This window comes from Balaenoptera borealis, assembly GCF_965194805.1.
Source record: "Balaenoptera borealis genome assembly, chromosome: 9".
In the NCBI taxonomy this organism is placed as follows: Eukaryota; Metazoa; Chordata; class Mammalia; order Artiodactyla; family Balaenopteridae; genus Balaenoptera; species Balaenoptera borealis.
The window spans coordinates 39,498,933-39,516,212 of NC_138873.1; the positions used below are offsets into that span (position 1 = coordinate 39,498,933).

Consider the following 17,280-nt stretch of genomic DNA (forward strand, 5'->3'; position numbering starts at 1 on the left):
TAAAGATTTTTTTATGTGGACTAATTTTAAAGTCTTTATTGAATCTGTTACAATATTGCTTCTGTTTTTTTATGTTTTTTGGCCACAAGGCATGTGGAATCTTAGCTCCCCAACCAGGGATCGAACCCACACCCCTGGCACTGGAAGGTGAAGTCTTAACCACTGGGTCCAGAGAAGTCCCTGTAGTATGGCTTGTGGTCCTCATATGTGTGTAAACATATGAAAGTCAACCTAAGTAGAATCATAGTTTCCTACACCAACTTAATGATCTATTATTTCATCAGTAACACTTGTGTATCAAATTGTTTTGACTGACCAGGTTTATATATTCTTTCGACACCATCATGAAAATACAATATTGGGGTAAAGTCTATGGCTACAAATAAAAAATAAAGGGAATCAATACTTAAGAAAAAGGCTTTTGATCTTGGCTTCAACAATGTAATCTAGGTACTTAAAGCACCAACCTCCAAACCTCAACACACACATACACACCAACCCCCATATTAGGATTATATTTGGAAATAATACTTTACCTTTTTAATTCAGAAAGCCTGGACTCAATAGTTTCTTGTTTTACTTGAACCTTCTGAGCACTACTTATAATTTTTGTTAAATCTTCCTGACGAATTTTATTTTCTTCTGGTTTTGCAGATGAAACCTTTCAAAAAGTAAATGTAGGAAATTAAACAAATACTAAACACCATGATTATAATTCAAAACTTCCCTGTTATAAGACGTTTTTGTAGCCTGTCCAGGAAGTGAGATTTACTTCCAAAAGCCCAGGAAAAGAATAGACTTCATAGCTCAAAGAGAGGATAAGGAATAATCAGTTTATTTATATATTTTTAATGTGGAAAAGTTTCCATGAGCAGGAGCAACTTAAGGGCTTTTTTTTTGTTTTCATTTCCTTCTGTCAAATTCCCTGTAATTTCCCCAAGCCTATTTATTATTGCATTCCACTTTTAATTAAATTTATGTAGAATAGTTGCACGCTAAGACCATGTTCTTTCATGGCCCACTACCCTTTTACCGCCCCCCACCCCACCTTGTGAATTTAGTCAAAATATCTTATTTCAGCAAAACATATCATCCATTCAAAAATGTATTATTAAATTCCTACTATATATAAGGGACTTATTCTGAGCACTAGATATTCAGCAGTGAACTAAAGAAAAAGGCCCTCCAGACAGCTGACTTTCTAGTAGGAACTTATGTTTTTTAAGCTAAATTATAAGGAGTGAGCTATCACAATATAGATGACTCCTTATCCTAAGTCAGAATGTAAACATTTCCTTTCCTCTAAAAAGTGTTTAAAGACTGAGCCCTCCATACAGTTGAGCGCAGAGGAAAAAAAAAATAGAGGACAAAATAATTAAAGCTTTATTAGTTTAAGTTGTCCCAACAAGAAAACCTGTGTATTTCAGTACCTTCTTAAGTTCAACAAATGAAATACGTCTTGGCCAAGTATACTACATGTTAATGCCCTAATTAAATCATGTTAACAATAGCTCACCTTCCTTTTAATGTTCTCCAACAAGTCATCCTGGCCTTGTTTGAAGTAAGGATGCTGAAATTCAACAGGACCATCTCGTTCTTGCTTCACAATTCCAGAGTCAATATGTACTACTTTACGAAAACCATCTGAAAAAGATTCAAAATTCAGATTCTGAATAAAATTTTAAATAGACAAAAGTAAAAGCTTTAAAAATTAATGGTGCTTCTATGGAATATATTTTCCTTTATCAACCTAATGGGGGAAATGGTTTAATCAGTGACTGATGACAGTACTCCAATTAAACTGCTGTCCATACTTACACATATTTAGTTGCCTCACAAAACTTGCCATGTTATTGTGCTTGAAATATTTGGGAAGAATTTCTTTTGCAAATCTTTGTTCATCCAAAACCAGAAAACTTTGGCCATTCTGAAAAAAATTGAAAACGTCAATTAGTTAAGATCCTCTGAAATTAGGTGATACATATGAACCCCAAAACTTGGCAGTCCTTCCATGACACCTTCAGACCATCATTTTATTCCTGTTAATAGCAGCAAAAACAAACTGCAATTAAGTTACAAATTTCAATTAAGCTCCAAACTGCAATTAAACTTTCTGATGTCAATCTCAAAAGTTAGGAGTATGTATCAAACCAAAAGCTGCATCAAACTTTATAGTTAAATATTAGAAAGATTTCCATTCTTCTAATCAAAAACAAATAAAATACAGTATGTAACTAGTATAATTACTTAACAATGTTTTAAAGCCAATGCAATTAAGACAAAAATAAGATAAAATTTGAAAGTCACATTTTATCAATAAACATAATTATATCTTTGTACAATCAACTGAAAAACCACAAGAGAATTCAGTAAGATATCTAGCTACTAATTAACACACTAATAACGAAAGTTCAGAAAGAAAAATTTTTTAAAAATCCCATTTACCACTGCAACAAAGAGAATAAAATACATAGAAATAAACCTACCTAAAGAGACAAAAGACCTGTACTCTGAAAACTGTAAGACATTCATGAAAGAAATCAAAGATGACACAGATGAAAAGATATAACATATTCTTAAATTGGAAGAATCAATATTGTCAAAATGACTATACTACCCAAGACAATCTACAGATTCAATGCAATCCCTATCAAATTACCAATGGCGTTATTCACAGAACTAGAACAAAAAAATCTTAAAATCTGTGTGGAGACACAAAAGACCCTGAATAACCAAAGCAATCTTGAGAAAGAAAAAATGAAGCTGGAGGAATCAGGCCCCTTGATTTCAGACTATACTACAAAGCTACAGTTATCAAAATGGTATGGTACTGGCAAAATAACAGAAATATAGATCAATGGAACAGGATAGAAAAGCCCAGAAATAAACCCATGTACCTATGGTCAATTAATCTACAACATAGGAAACAAGACTATACAATACAGGAAAGACAGTCTCTTCAATAAATGGTGCTGGGAAAACTGGACAGCTACCTGTAAAAAAAAATGAAATTAGTATACTCTTTAAAACCATACACAAAAATAAACTCTAAATGGATTAAAGACCTAAATGTAAGATCAGATACTATAAAACTCTTAGAGAAAACATAGGCAGAACACTTGACATAAATCACAACAATATCTTTTTCAAGCCATCTCCTAGAGTAATGGAAATAAAACCAAAAATAAACAAATGGGACCTAATTAAATTCCTCTGCACAGCAAAGAAAACCACAGACAAAACAAAAAGACAAACCAAAGAACGGGAGAAAATATTTGCAAACTCCAAAATTTACAAACAGCTCATGGGGCTCAATATCAAAAAAACAAGCAACTCAATCAAAAAATGGGCAGACGATATCACCTCACACCAGTCAGAACAACGATCATCAAAAAACCTACAAACAATAAATGCTGGAGAGAGTGTGGATCAAAAGGAAGCCTCCTACACTGTTGGTGGGAATGTAAATTGGTTCACCCACTACGGGAAACTATGAAGGTTCCCTAAAAAACTAAAAATACAGCTACAATATGATCCAGCAATCCCATTCCTGGGTATATATCCAGAAGAAAACATGGTTTGAAAGGATTACATGCACCCCAATGTTCACTGCAGCACTGTTTACAATAGCCAAGACATGGAAGCAACCTAAATGTCCATCGACAGATGAATGGATAAAGAAAATGTGGTACATATACCCAATGGAATATTACTCAGCCATCAAAAAGAATGAAATAACGCCATTTGCAGCAACATGGATGGACCCTGAGATTACTATACTAAGTAAATCAGACAAATATCATACAATATTGCTTATACGCAGAATCCAAAAAAAAAAAAAGATACAAATGAACTTATTTTCAAAACAGAAACAAACTCACAGACTCAGGGAACAAATTTACGGTTACCGGGGGAAGGGTGGGAGGCAAGGGATAGATTGGGATTTGGGGATTGACATGTACACACTACTGTATTTAAAATAGATAACCAACAAGAACCTACCGTATAGCACAGAAAACTATACTCAATATTATGTAACAACATAAATGGGAAAAGAAATTGAAGAAGAATAGACACACGTATAACTGAATCACTTTGCTGTACACCTGAAACTAACACATGGTTAATCAACTATGCTCCAATATAAAATAAGAATTAAAAAAATAGTCACTAGTGTATTTCCATATAAAAAATAAACAATTTGAAATTTCCTTCTAAAATAATCAAAATAATATGGTAGTGACATAAAAACAGACCAATCAATGGAACAGAATAGAGAACCCAGGAATGAACCCTCATATATAAAGTCCAAGAATTTTTGACAAGGATGCCAAGACAATTCAATGGAGGGACTTCCCTGGTGGCGCAGTGGTTAAGAATCCACCTGCCAATGCAGGGGACATGGGTTTGAGCCCTGGTCCAGAAGATCCCACATGCCGTGAAGCAACTAAGTCCACGCGCCACAACTACTGAGCCTGCACTCTAGAGCCCACGAGCCACAACTACTGAGCCCGCGTACCACAACTACCGAAGCCTGCACGCCTAGAGCCCGTGCTCTGCAACGAGAAGCCCGCGCACTGCAACGAAGAGTAGCCCCTGCTCGCCGCAACTAGAGAAAGCCCGCGCGCAGCAACAAAGACCCAACTCAGCCAAAAAAAAAGACAATTCAATGGAAAAAGAACAGCCTTTTCAACAAACAATGCTGGTAAAACTGGATACTCACAAGCAAAAGAATGAAGTTGACTCCTTACCTTATACCATATACAAAAATCAACTCAAAACAGATCAAAGGCTTAAACGTGACAGCTAAAACTATAAAAGTCTTAGAAGAAAACACAAGGGGGAAAAGCTTCATGACAACGGATTTGGCAAAAATTTCTTGGATAACGCCAAAAGCACAGGCAACAAAAGCAAAAACACACAAATGAGGCTACCTCAAACTTAAAAACTTTTGCATAAAGAACACTATCAAGAGAATGAAAGGGTAACCCACAAAATCGGAGAAAATATTTGCAAATCATACATCTGATAAGGGGTTAATACCCATAACATACATTAAAAAAAAACTTCAACTCAACAACAACGAAAAACAAGCCACCTGATTAGCAAAGGGCAAAGGACTTGAATAGATATTTCTTCCCAAAAAAGATACACAAATGTTCAATAAACACATAAGATGCCTAGCATTACTAATCATTAGGGAAATGAAAAGCAAAACCACAATGAGATATCACTTCACTCATTAAGATGGCTATTAAAAAAAAAAAAATACAAAAACCCAAAAAATAAGTATTGGTCAGCATGTGGAGAAACTGGAACCCTTTTGCACTGCCGGTGGGAATATAAAATAGTGCAGCTGCTATGGAAAACAGTACAGTCGTTCCTCAAAAAATTAAACACATAATGACTAAATGATCCTAAAATTCTACATATAGATCCAGAAGAATTAAAAGCAGGGGCTCAAAAAGATATTTGTACACCGATGTTCACAGCAGTATTATTCACAATAGCCAGAAGATGGAAGCAACCCAAACGTCCACTGACAGGTGAATGGATTAACAAAATGTGGTACATACATACAATGGACTATTATTCACCCTTAAAAAGAAAGAACACATGCTACAATGTGGATGAAACTTAAAGACATTATGCTAAGTTAGACTAGTCACAAGAGGACAAATACTGTATGATTCCACTTACATGAGGTATCTAGAATACTCAACTTCAAAAAGACAGAAAGTAGAATGGTTACCAGGGGCTAAGGAGGAGGGGATTGGAAATTACTGTCTAATGAGTATGAAGTTTCAGTTTGGGAAAATGAAAAACATTCTGGAGATGGATGGTAGTGACGGCTGCATAACAAGTGAATGTACTTAAGGTCACTGAACTGTACACGTAAAAATGGTTAAAATGGTTAATCTTAAGATATATGTATTTTACAACAAAAACCTACAACTAAAATGGAATAAAAAACTCCAACAACAGAAAAATATCAAGTATCTAAAAATAAATTTTAAGACTACACAAGACCTTTAAGGAAATATTAAACTACAGAGAGACAGTGTTGTAAAGATGTCAAGTCTAATTAAGTTAACCAGTGCATTGACTTCTCTCTCAATTAAAAAAAAGTTTTTGGAGACAAGGTGAATAGATGCTAACACAACCAAATATTAGATACTAAAGTTCATTTCATAAAAATTATGTAACAAATAGGCAAGAAAATACTGAAAACAATGGAGAGAGAGGTGTTAACCCTACCTTACACAGACAACAGAATTATAGTGTCTACCAGAGTTTGGTACTAAAGAAGGGATACTCAAATAGCTGAATGGACAGACTAGAGAGAACAGAAGCAGCAGCAAATCTATTTGAGAATTTAATAGGTAATAAGTAAGGGCAGCATTCAAATCAGGAGGAAAAATTAGGAGGGAAAAGGATTAGTTAATAAACTTTCCATTTGGAAGGAAAAAACAAAAGCTCAATGCTAACTCAAAGCTACCTCACTCTTTATAACCAAGCTTTTGAAAGCATCACATAAAAAACCCCAGAAGTCATACAGGTAAAAATTAATAAATGTATTCATGGAGACTACTAGCTGCCTACCTTATCTTCAGATTTCTCTACTTTTTTTTATTTTTTAAAACTAAAATTGTATATATTTAAGGTGTACATGATGATTTAACATATATTCACACATGCACAGTGAAATGACTACTACAAGTCAAGCTAATTCACCAAACTAAAAAGCTTCTGCACAGCAAAGAATAATCAACAGAATGAAAAGACAACTTAATGGAATAAAAATATTTGCAAATACATATCTGATAAAGGATTAATATCTAAAATACATAAGGAACTCTCACAACTCAACAGCAAAAATATGCAACCCAATTAAAAAATGGGCAAAGGATTCGATTAGACATTTTCCCAAAGAATACATACAAATGGGCAACAAGTATGTGAAGAGGTGCTCAACATCACTGATCACCAGGGAAATGCAAATCAAAACCACAATGAGATATCACCTGATACTTTTTAGGATGGCTATTCCTAAAAAAACAAAAAAACGAACCAACAAGTGTTGGTGAGGGATGAAGAGAAAAGGGAACCTTTGTATACTGTCAGTGGGAATGTAAATTGGTAATGTCATTATGGAAAATGGTATGAAGGTTCCTCAGAAAGTTAAAAATAGAACTACCATATGATCCAGCAGCCCTCTTCTGGGTATATACCCAAAGGAAATGAAATCAGTATCTCTAAGAGATATCTGTGCTCCCATGTTCACTGCAGCATTATTCACAATAACCAAGACACAGAAACAACCTAAACGTCCAACAAAGAAAGAATGGATAAAGAAATTGTGAGATATATATATATACATACTTTATACATATATTAATATATTTTATACATACATACCCAATGAAACATCATTCAGCCTTAAAAAGAAAAGAGATCCTGCCACTTGCAACAACATGGATGCTCCTCTAATTTCTTACTAACACAATTTTGTCTGATACTACAAATACATTTCTCAGTCCCTCTTAGAAGCAAAGGTGGCCAAATAACACATCTGGCAAACAAGATATAAGCAAAATGGATTGAGCGGAGCTTCCACAAAAGCTTCTAAAAGGGAAAAGACTCAAAGTGTCAAACCCCTACATCTCATATTCCTGCTCAGAACCTGGAGCCAACGGCTAGAGCTCCAGCAATCACTGAAGTAGAGGAACTAAGTATGGCTGAAAGGTTGAGAAGGTGACTCAGTATCTTCAGATGTAAGAGAAAAATACAGTACATCTCTATTTTGTTTAAGCCATTGTTGTCTGGATTTCTATTACTTGTGTCTGAACTTAAACTTAACTGGCAACAGACATTTAAAAAATTCAATAAAGTTGAAAGCTTACTAACATAAAAATATATCCAACATTTATGACAAACGATTAACTGCATTAATTAAAATTTTTCTAACAAATCAGTAAGATGAAACACCCAATGTGAAATTTAGAAGATCGGATCTCATTCATAAAAATGTACAGCAAAATAATGATTTTCACTTATTAGATTGGCAAAATTTTTAAAGTTTAAAAATAACCACTGTTGGTTATTAGGTAGTAGCTATTAAAATTTAAAAACGCATACATCTTTTTCTATCTTAAAAGGACTTTCCCTCTACCTTACTTCCTCTCAATCTACCCATCCCATCTGTCTTTTCATTCACTGAAAAATTTGACAAACAAATATTTTAAAGCCCCCTTCTCCAATTCAGGGCCATCTATTTACTCTCACTAAAATTTGGTTTCAGTTTTTGTGCCTCTACTGAAACTGTTTTTTCTAAAATGCCAAATGCCAAATTCAATGCCCTCTTTTCAGTCCTCATCTTCCTACACCTCTCTGTGGCATTTCATTTGGCACTTCTGACACTCCCCTTCTTAAATGCTCTGCTCTTATGCCTTTGAAACTATACATTGGGTCTCCTATCTCTCATATTTCTTTTCAATTGTCTTCCAGCTATCAAGAGGTAGTGGGTTTTTTAAGTTTCTATCCTTGATTATGATACCTTTTATACTCTTTCCTTAGGCAGTCTCATCCACACCAATTTCTCTAATTACTGACTTTATTATGTATAATGATTATCACAACTATACCTCTGCCCCTGACCATCTCAAATTTCCCACTTGAATTTTTCAATCGTTAACATTTTTACACAATGTTCTTTGACTCACTCACTTGTCTATTTCAAACCCATCATCCTACTCCAAAATCAACTTTTTCCTGTATTCTCCATCCCGGCATGCCCTGTCCCCTCTAAGCTACCCAATTAATTTTGTCATCGATAACAAAAAGGCAAATTAAAAATTCTCAATTTTAACAGCTAGTAACTTAAAGGGGAAATATTTAAAACATTTCCTTTAAAAATAAGAGAAAGGGATCCCATGATCGCTGCTTCTATCTGACACCCTGAGGTGTCTTAGCCACTGCAAAAAAGAAAACAGAAGGTATAAGGGTCTGAAAATAAGAACAAAACTGTCATATCCAGACACCTATGGATGTACACTTAGAGAATCCAAATCAGTAAAATGATTAGCTCACTGGTTTATTATCCATATACAAATGTTACTTGTATTTCTAATTACCAGCAACAGCAATTATTTTTCATTAAAGGATATCATTTAAAATATCTCTAAAATCTAACAAAGCTGTGCAAGATCTAATTGCAAAAAATATAAAACTTTATTAAATAACAAAATGAATTTAGAAAAATGCCTTGTTCCCATGAATATATCATATCATAAAGATACCTATTTCCCCTAATCTGATTTACAGTTTCAGTACAATTGCAATTAAAAAAATCCTAATAGGTTTGCTTTTTTTCTTTAATGGAACTTGATTTTAAAACATATATGGAAGAGCAAAGACCAATAGTAGTCAAGGCACTCCTGAAGACTAGGTTGCCCTCCCAAAAAGCTTTACAGAGCTACAGTAATTAAGACATGTGATACAGGAAAAAGGATAAATTATCCAGTGGAACAGAACAGAGAACCTAGACACAAAAACACAATCTACATATAATTTCGCTTATAAGACAGAGGTAGCAACACAAATCACTAGAGGAAGAAGAAACTGTTCAATAAAGGGGCTAAAACAACTAAATATGGAAAACAATGAAACAGGATCCCTTATACCACACACAAAAATCAATTCCAGTGAATTAAAGATTTAGATATAAAATTCAAACCTTTAAAACTTTCAGAAGAAAAAAAAAAAAAAGAGATGGAAAAGTATTTTTCTCTCCTTGGGGTAGGAAAGCAAAAACATCCTGAAGAAACAAAGAACATGAACCACAAAAAAGGCTGATCTATTAAATTATACTAAAACTAAGAACTTATACTCATCAAAAGAAAGTAAAAAAAAAAAGCCACAACTAGGAGACGACAGAGGCAACACATACATCCAAAAAGATGCAGAATTACAAGTAATTCCTACAAATAATAAAAGATAAACCACCCAATAGAAAAATGGTCAAACATTTCATAGAATACGAAACACAAATGGCCAATAAATATGAAAAAGTGTTTGAACACATTAATTATGAGGGAAATATAAATTAAGACCTCACTGAGATAATATTTTATATCCACTAGATTGGTAAAAACTCAGAAGAATGAGAATATCAGGTTTTGAAGAGACAAATTAATGGGAAATCTCATGCATGGCTAAAAGGAGTACAAGCTGATTTGACTTCTTTGGAAAATAATTTAATCTTGAGGTTGAGCATGTCTTACCTTATTTTCCAGAAATTCTACTCTTCAATGTAGGTGTAACTACCTTAGAGAAATTTTTGCTTATATACACCAGAAGAGGTGTATAAAAGTCAAAACAGCATTTGACATGGTTGATCATCTCTTTCTTGAACCATTTTCTTCCATTAACTTATATGACCTCACTCCCTTGTGTTTTCTCCTTTCTCACTGTTCCTTCTCAATCTCTCTTGCTGGCTTTTTCTTGTCTTCATACCCTCTAAATATTAGAATACCCTATCTTGCAGGTTCTTCTATCTTCATCTGTCTCCCTGGATGATCTCATCCAGTCCCATGGCTTTACCACTCACAAGCTCCAAACTCCACCTTGAATGCCAGAGTGTTACATCATCTAAATAACCTACTCAACATTGCCACTTGAAGGTCTTGGAGTACAGAAGTCATTCATGCTGTTCTCCTTTCCAGCACTGCACTTCCCCAGCTCCTTTGAAATAAGGTGTGGTCGTATGACCAAGTGTGGTCAGTGAAATGCAAGCAAAACAAAACACGTCTGAAGTAATACTAGCGATCCATTTGTAATCTCAAAGTTAACATGGCCAAACAGAATCCCCACCTGCACTTTTCCGAATCTTCCCGCATCTCAGCAAATGGCACCATCATCCATCCATTGCTCAGGCCAAATACATGAGTCATTCTAATTCTTTTCTATCTCTCCTCCAACTCCAGAAAATTTATCATTAAGATCCGTGACCTTGCCTTCAAAGTAGATATTACATCTGCTGCTCACCACCTCCACTGCTATTACCCTAGTCTCAGCCACGCTATTTTCAATCCCATAGTGGAAAACTGTGATAGTCTTCTAACTAGTTCCCTCAATTCCAATCTCCTTACCATGCCCTAAGGCCCTATACCATCTGCTTCTGCCTACCTCTCTGACCTCACTCTCATGTTATCTAAAGATAATCCAACCACATGGGGCTTCTGCAATCATATGAACATGCTATGCTCAAGGCCTTTACATTTTCCATTCCCCTTTGCCAGACCCATCTTTTCTAATCATTCAGATCTCTGCTCACATATCACCTCCCCAAAGAGGCTTCATCGTCACTCTACCTAAAATACAACAGATTCCAGTCATTTTACATGCTAGTTATGAACTTACTGTGCCAAATTCATTCTTCAATGTCTGCTCTGCAAATATGGAGCTAAGTCTTAACTATCTTTCTTTTCGAGCACGGTGTTAAGCTTTGTCATGGAAGACACTAGAGAGATATTACAAGAGGAAGGGATTACCCTTCCTTGTTCCAGTGTGTCCTTGGCAGGTTCCTGCTGTGCAGGAAGGTTCTCCAGCACCTAGCTCTTGCAGTGCACAGAAGGCAGCAGCACCCTAAGGCCAGCAGCTTCCCCCAACACTCCCTCTCCCTTGGGAGGGTTCAAATCAGAGTATCTCTGGCCAGGCATCTCTCCATGAATAGCTTTCTAGGGTACCCTAGAGCATAGGTTAACAAACATGTTCTTAAAGGGCTAGACAATAAATATTTTAGGCTTGCAGGTCATAAGGTCGTAACTCTGCCCCTGTAGCAAGAAAGCAACTACAGACAATACGTAAGTAGACTGAGCATGGCTATATTCCAAATAAACTTTACTTTTAAAACACATGGTTGGCCCACAGGCCATAATCTGCCAACCCCTGCCCTAGAAAGCATATTTCCCGGCAAGTTCTGAAGGATGGATTTCTAGTAAGTCCCACTAGTGTGGCATCAGTGAAGTCTTTGCCATTCAGTGAGATATGGGCATTCTCTCTCCAACAAGGTCTTAGACTTCGGGGAAGGGCTCTTACTTGGGCACTCGCTCTTAGGCCTACCAGTGATGGTTGCTTCTTATAACTGCTATTCCTATCTTCTTTAGAGTTTTCTTTACCCCAATTCTCCTGATATAGTTATCCTATTAAACTTTCTCTGTTCAAAATACTGTGTGATTTCTGCCTCCTAATTGCACTCTCTCTTTACCCTGCTTTATTTTGTTACTTATCACTAACTGAAATTATATTATTTGTGTTTGCTTACTTCTTAATTATCAGTATCCTTCACTAAAATGTAAGATCTATGAAGGCAGCTATTTTGTTAACTACTGAATGAATTCCTACTACCTAGCACACTGTCTGGTTGTAACAGAGTCACAACTATTTGTGAGTGACAATAAATGAGTCTTTGATCACAGTGGACCAAATTATATTTTTAGAATTTCAACTCTTGGATTATATATATCAAATGAGAAGATGAATGCCTCTTGTTTATATTGCTCTTTCTCTCAAACACACACAACCCTAACTCACTAATATCGTTCTGTGTCTCTGCTTATGGTATTCCTTCAGTCTCTACTTCAAAATTAGTAAATAACTTCTTTGAGTGCAAAATTTCTACCTTACTGCTGTTTAAACCTGTGAAGCTTAAGCACTGCAACACAGAACTCTCCCTATGCATTTTATAAGGGACAAAAAGCCACTTATACTCAGTAGGGTGGGAAGGATGGTAGCTTCTCTTTAGGCCTAACCCATAAATGTTAGCAAGCTTCCAAATAGTAATTGTTTCTGCTCAAACTGGTACTCTTGGTTATAAACGTCCAAAATACTCTTAATGATAATCTAATACTTCAGCCCCATTACTTTAAAACAGTTTCCAAAATAGAAATCTCTTTTTTAAACAACCAGTCTATAATTTCTTAATGTTTACCAACCATTCCTTGCGAGTCTCTAGCTCTTTCTCTTACGTATACAAATAAAAAATACTTGTCTGTGAGTCAGTCAACTTTTCTGTAGGTCCATCTAAAGTGGATTTAACCCCTATTCTGCCACATTTGTGGCCTTTCTTGTTTTCACTTGAGAGTACTGCTGGGAAATTCAAAACAATACCATAACACTGGCAAGTCTAAAGATCTACTGTTCAAATTCATCCAAAACAGCTAGAAAACACTGGACAAATTCTGGTTTTGCTCCCTTTCCCTCCTGTTTCCTGATTTGTCTCTGCTGACTTGAGATGGATAGGGAAGTAGAGACTGCCATAGGGCACAAAAAGGTGGAACAGATGGGTATGAAGTCTTTAGTGGAAATCCCTTCTTGGTATTCTCAAGCAACCAGAAGAACTGAGACAAAGGCAGTAACACTGGTAAAACAGTGACTTTACAGTTCTTTTTTTTAATATTGCTTCACTTCAACATACACTGAGTATCATATATCAGTAACAGTAAAGGCTGTTCCTTACAATCAATGGCAAGAACTTCCATTCAACTTCCACAACTTCTTGCCCCTGAAGATCAAGTTTCCCCAGTTGCTACCAAGCTAAACCTGTGCCCTCTGTTTAGGACTCTGTTACATTTAAAACAGCTTTAGGTTGTTCAACAGTACTATCCCTGTCCTCGATTCTGGTAACAGACTGCCTACCAGAGCCAAAATAGCTATAGGAAATGTAAAAACAGGCAAAAAAAGAAAGAGAAATATCAGTGGGGAATTTGGGGGATGTACTGTATGTTTTAAAGACACTCAGAATCTAAAGACATTTCTATTATTTGAGTCTATAACAGTATAATTTTGATTGTTCAGAATATTATATTTCTACAATTAATGACATCAATGGGGGTATTAGTTCATTTCTGTCATACTACAAATTTCAAGGAAAACTAAAGTTATATAAGTCTTCAGGAATATTAAGCCAAGCTTTTCAAACTGCAGTTGGTAAGTTTTCTCCCCTTGCCTTATACTCTAGCTAGAGTAAATTATTTTCCACAAGTGAAAACAATTGCATAAAAGATCGCCTCCTTTCCCAAACATCTGCTACTTCTAAAAGGTCTTAATATGATTTTCACTCAGAGAGTATAAATGCTAAATTACCTCAACAGAAGTCCAGCAAAACAAGTTTGAAGGAAACCAGAAACAATCATAAACAGCAACTTATAAAAGATGAGAGTAGATTATTTTGGTTTTTCCATCTAACATCATTGTTCAATTAAAGTTTTACCTTTCATTGTTAACACTGTTTTTGGAAAAATCTGTGGGAATGTAAGACAACTTCCTTAGGCAACTAAGCATAGCCCTAGACATTAATCCAGAATTGTCCACTAACTTGTGGAGGAGTAACATTTTGGTATAAAAACTAAATACTGTGACGACCTGTATTAAGTGTAGGGCCGTTGATGGAAGAATGATCTGGGAGCTCAGAAATCTATGTTAGAGCCCCACCTCCAATAATGCTAGCTTTGTAATTATAGATAAATAATCTAACCTAAGCTTCTAAGCTTCAAATCCTCATCTATATAATGAGACTAAACCAGATGATCTTTGAGATTCTTTTCAGGCGTCATTCCACTTTTATCATTCCTACCATTTCCATTACATAGTCCAAGGATTTCACTGCTTCATCAAACATTTATTAAGTACCTACTGTGTCCCTTGGCACAGATACTGTCCCTGTCCTCACTGAATTTATACTTTAATTGTCCCACTATGTGTTTAAAAAATGAGTAGCCAAAACATAAGCTTAGACTTAATAATGGAAAAAAAATAAGAATGATTTTTAAGTGGTTTGTTTATTTGGCTTAGAATTCATAAAATGATGCATTTATGGATTAGTATGAAACTCTACACATTTAATACTGCCCATAAAATAAAAATATTATTAAAATATTTGGCTAACGAGAATTTATTAGACCTGCTGACAGAATACCCTTTAACTAAAACCAATTTCCAATATATTCAGGTACCATTTCTAGGCAATAAAAACAAGAAGGCCCACCCAAGACAAATAGGTGTGATAAAGCCAGCTTGGGAGTGGGGAGACTCTCAGTCCAATCTCTTACAAGGCTGAGTAACTGCAGTCTGTGCTGATCCATCCTTGTCAACTTTTAATCCTTATGACTGATGAAAAGCATGAGACATCTGTTTATTTTTAAGTGTATACTGGTGGCTGGCTTCCTTATTTTCACCCCTTCTTTGTACAACTGTGCAGAATTCATCAAATGCCTAATGCACAACATCCACTCGATGCTACTGACCTTAAAGAAAATTAAGTCCTAGAGGGAGATAAAGAAAATAAACAAATGACAGCAATATAAGGCAGACCGTGGTGTTACAGTAGTCAAAACTTCACGTACTCAATACAGTGCTCCCTGTTAAGGTAAAATAATAAAACTGAGGGTTCCTAGCATAGGAAACAGAACAGAAAAGGAACAGAAAAGAAAGTGAGAAAGAGGGGAGATAACATTTACTCAGCACTTAACAGGTGCCAGGCACTGTGCAGGTAGTTTTCACTTACTCTTTTCCAGGCCTCTAAACAAGATAATATCCAAAACAGATGACCATCTAAAATAAGAGAACTCCACTCCCCTTCACAAAACGATTCCAATAGCCTAAGTGTATTTGTAACGCAAATGCTCTGTTTGTGTAATAATCATTCTAATTAGAATCAGTATTTGGAACTAGAGGGGGTCTTGGATCACCTAAGTAACCTATTCATCTTATGGACGACGACACTTGGGTCAGACGAGATAAGGAGCCTGTTTAGTGGCAGAATTGGGATCAAACCAATAATCAAGACATCTATACACCACACTGCCGGCAACTGTTTAGTGAAATTCAGTGATTCGTTTTTGCTCTCCACTATGGTACTGAACACCTGTCTACTGGCACTTTTATTAAAGTAATCATAAAAATCCGTTTATAAAAACGGCTCAGAATCGCGAAAGAATAACGTACCATTTTCTATATAATATTTTCAAGCCTCCTGATAAGCAGTAACCTGCGTTTGAACATTTGCCTCCTTCCCTGACTGCCGTCCTCATAAAGATCTCAGATGCGAGGCGGACTGTGTGTCTGTTTTAGGGGCGAGAATCAGGTCGCGAAGGTAAAGACTGCCTCACATAAACCCCGCGTTGAAGATCCCGGCCAGAGCTGCCCGTGCCCCCAGCGAGCCGCAGCCCGCGAGCCCGGCGGGAGGACGGAGGATGAGTGTGCAGTAACGTGGCTCCCGCTCCCTCGGCTCGTCTGCCGCCCTCGTTCCGCCGGGCTGGTTCCGAACGCCGCCCGGGTCGGACCGTTACGGGGTCTCCCGGGCCGCGGCGCCCCGCGCCGGCCGCCCCTCCCCCACCGCGGCCTGAGCCAGCGGCGCCGGCCGGGACCCCCGCGGCTCCCCGCGCGAACAATACCGGGGTACCCCGCGAGGCTGCACGCCGAGGCCCGTGCCACCCCCGCGCCGCGGGCCTCACAGAAGGCGTCGAGCCGCAGGCCGCGAGAGACAACCCCGCGGGAGAGCGCGAGAGAGGAGGACGTTAGTTAGGGGGTTCGGAGGCCGCCGTGCCCTCACCCTTACCTGACTCCAGGTGATGAACTCGTTCGTGTGGGTTTCCTCCACAAGCGTCCACAGCTTGCTGAGGAAAGCCGGCACGTTCGAACTCTGCTTCATTGTTAACGAGGCGCAGGAATTCTTAATTCTACACCCAAACGCGGCGGTAGCGGCGGAGGCGGAGGCGGCGGCGGGGGCGGAGGCGGCGGCGGCGGCGGCAGCAGCTGCTCCGCGAGAACGCCCACAACGCAGGCGCAGCAGCTCCCGGGCCCCGCCCACCTCGCCCCGCCCCGCCCCGCCAGGCGCGCAGTGAGGCGGGGTAACCGGGCGGCCGCACGTGACTGACCAGTCTCCCCGCTCGGCCTGTGCTCACTGGTCCCGCGCCGGTCCCGATCCCGACCAATCCCAGGAGCCGACCTCACAACAGAGGAAAGCAATTGGATGCTGCAGATGGGGAGGGGTGGGAGCAAAGGGGGACGCTGCTTTCTCATTTGCCCTGTCTATAGGAGCTCTCGCTGTAGCGGATCTTCTGCTTGTGGGACTGTGTTTGGTTGTTTCACGTGGAAGCAGATTTGGATGTTTGGGCTATGTCTGCAAGGCTACAGAAAGTCCTCAGGGGCCTTTGAGTCATAAGTTTGGTAGGCAAAGTGTGGGTTGCGCCAGTCAGGCAGGAGGAAGGAGTGTAATAG

General features: G+C 37.7%; 1 protein-coding gene and 1 long non-coding RNA gene across 5 annotated transcripts in view; both read right to left on the reverse strand.

Moving 5' to 3' along the window:
• Positions 1–16,836, reverse strand: part of HSF2 (heat shock transcription factor 2) — a 35,775-nt gene extending 18,939 nt beyond the window's left edge. For 2 of the 4 annotated variants that reach the window (XM_082406199.1, XM_082406198.1), the window contains exons 1-4: positions 16,619–16,826; positions 1,819–1,927; positions 1,517–1,644; positions 537–661 (exon numbers count right to left, since the gene is read on the reverse strand). In XM_082406199.1, the coding sequence (XP_082262325.1) occupies positions 537–661; positions 1,517–1,644; positions 1,819–1,927; positions 16,619–16,711 (455 nt within the window). In that variant the 5' untranslated portion in view covers positions 16,712–16,826. Of the gene's footprint in view, positions 1–536; positions 662–1,516; positions 1,645–1,818; positions 1,928–16,618 lie in introns of all 4 variants that reach the window. The other 2 variants (XM_082406196.1, XM_082406197.1) reach the window with 2 other exon arrangements.
• On the reverse strand, positions 12,102–16,103 carry LOC309635313. The gene is made up of 2 exons (XR_014248756.1): positions 16,006–16,103; positions 12,102–15,323 (listed from the first exon to the last, which is right to left on the reverse strand). It is a non-coding gene; the product is annotated as an uncharacterized lncRNA (long non-coding RNA).
• Positions 16,837–17,280: the final 444 nt, after the last annotated feature.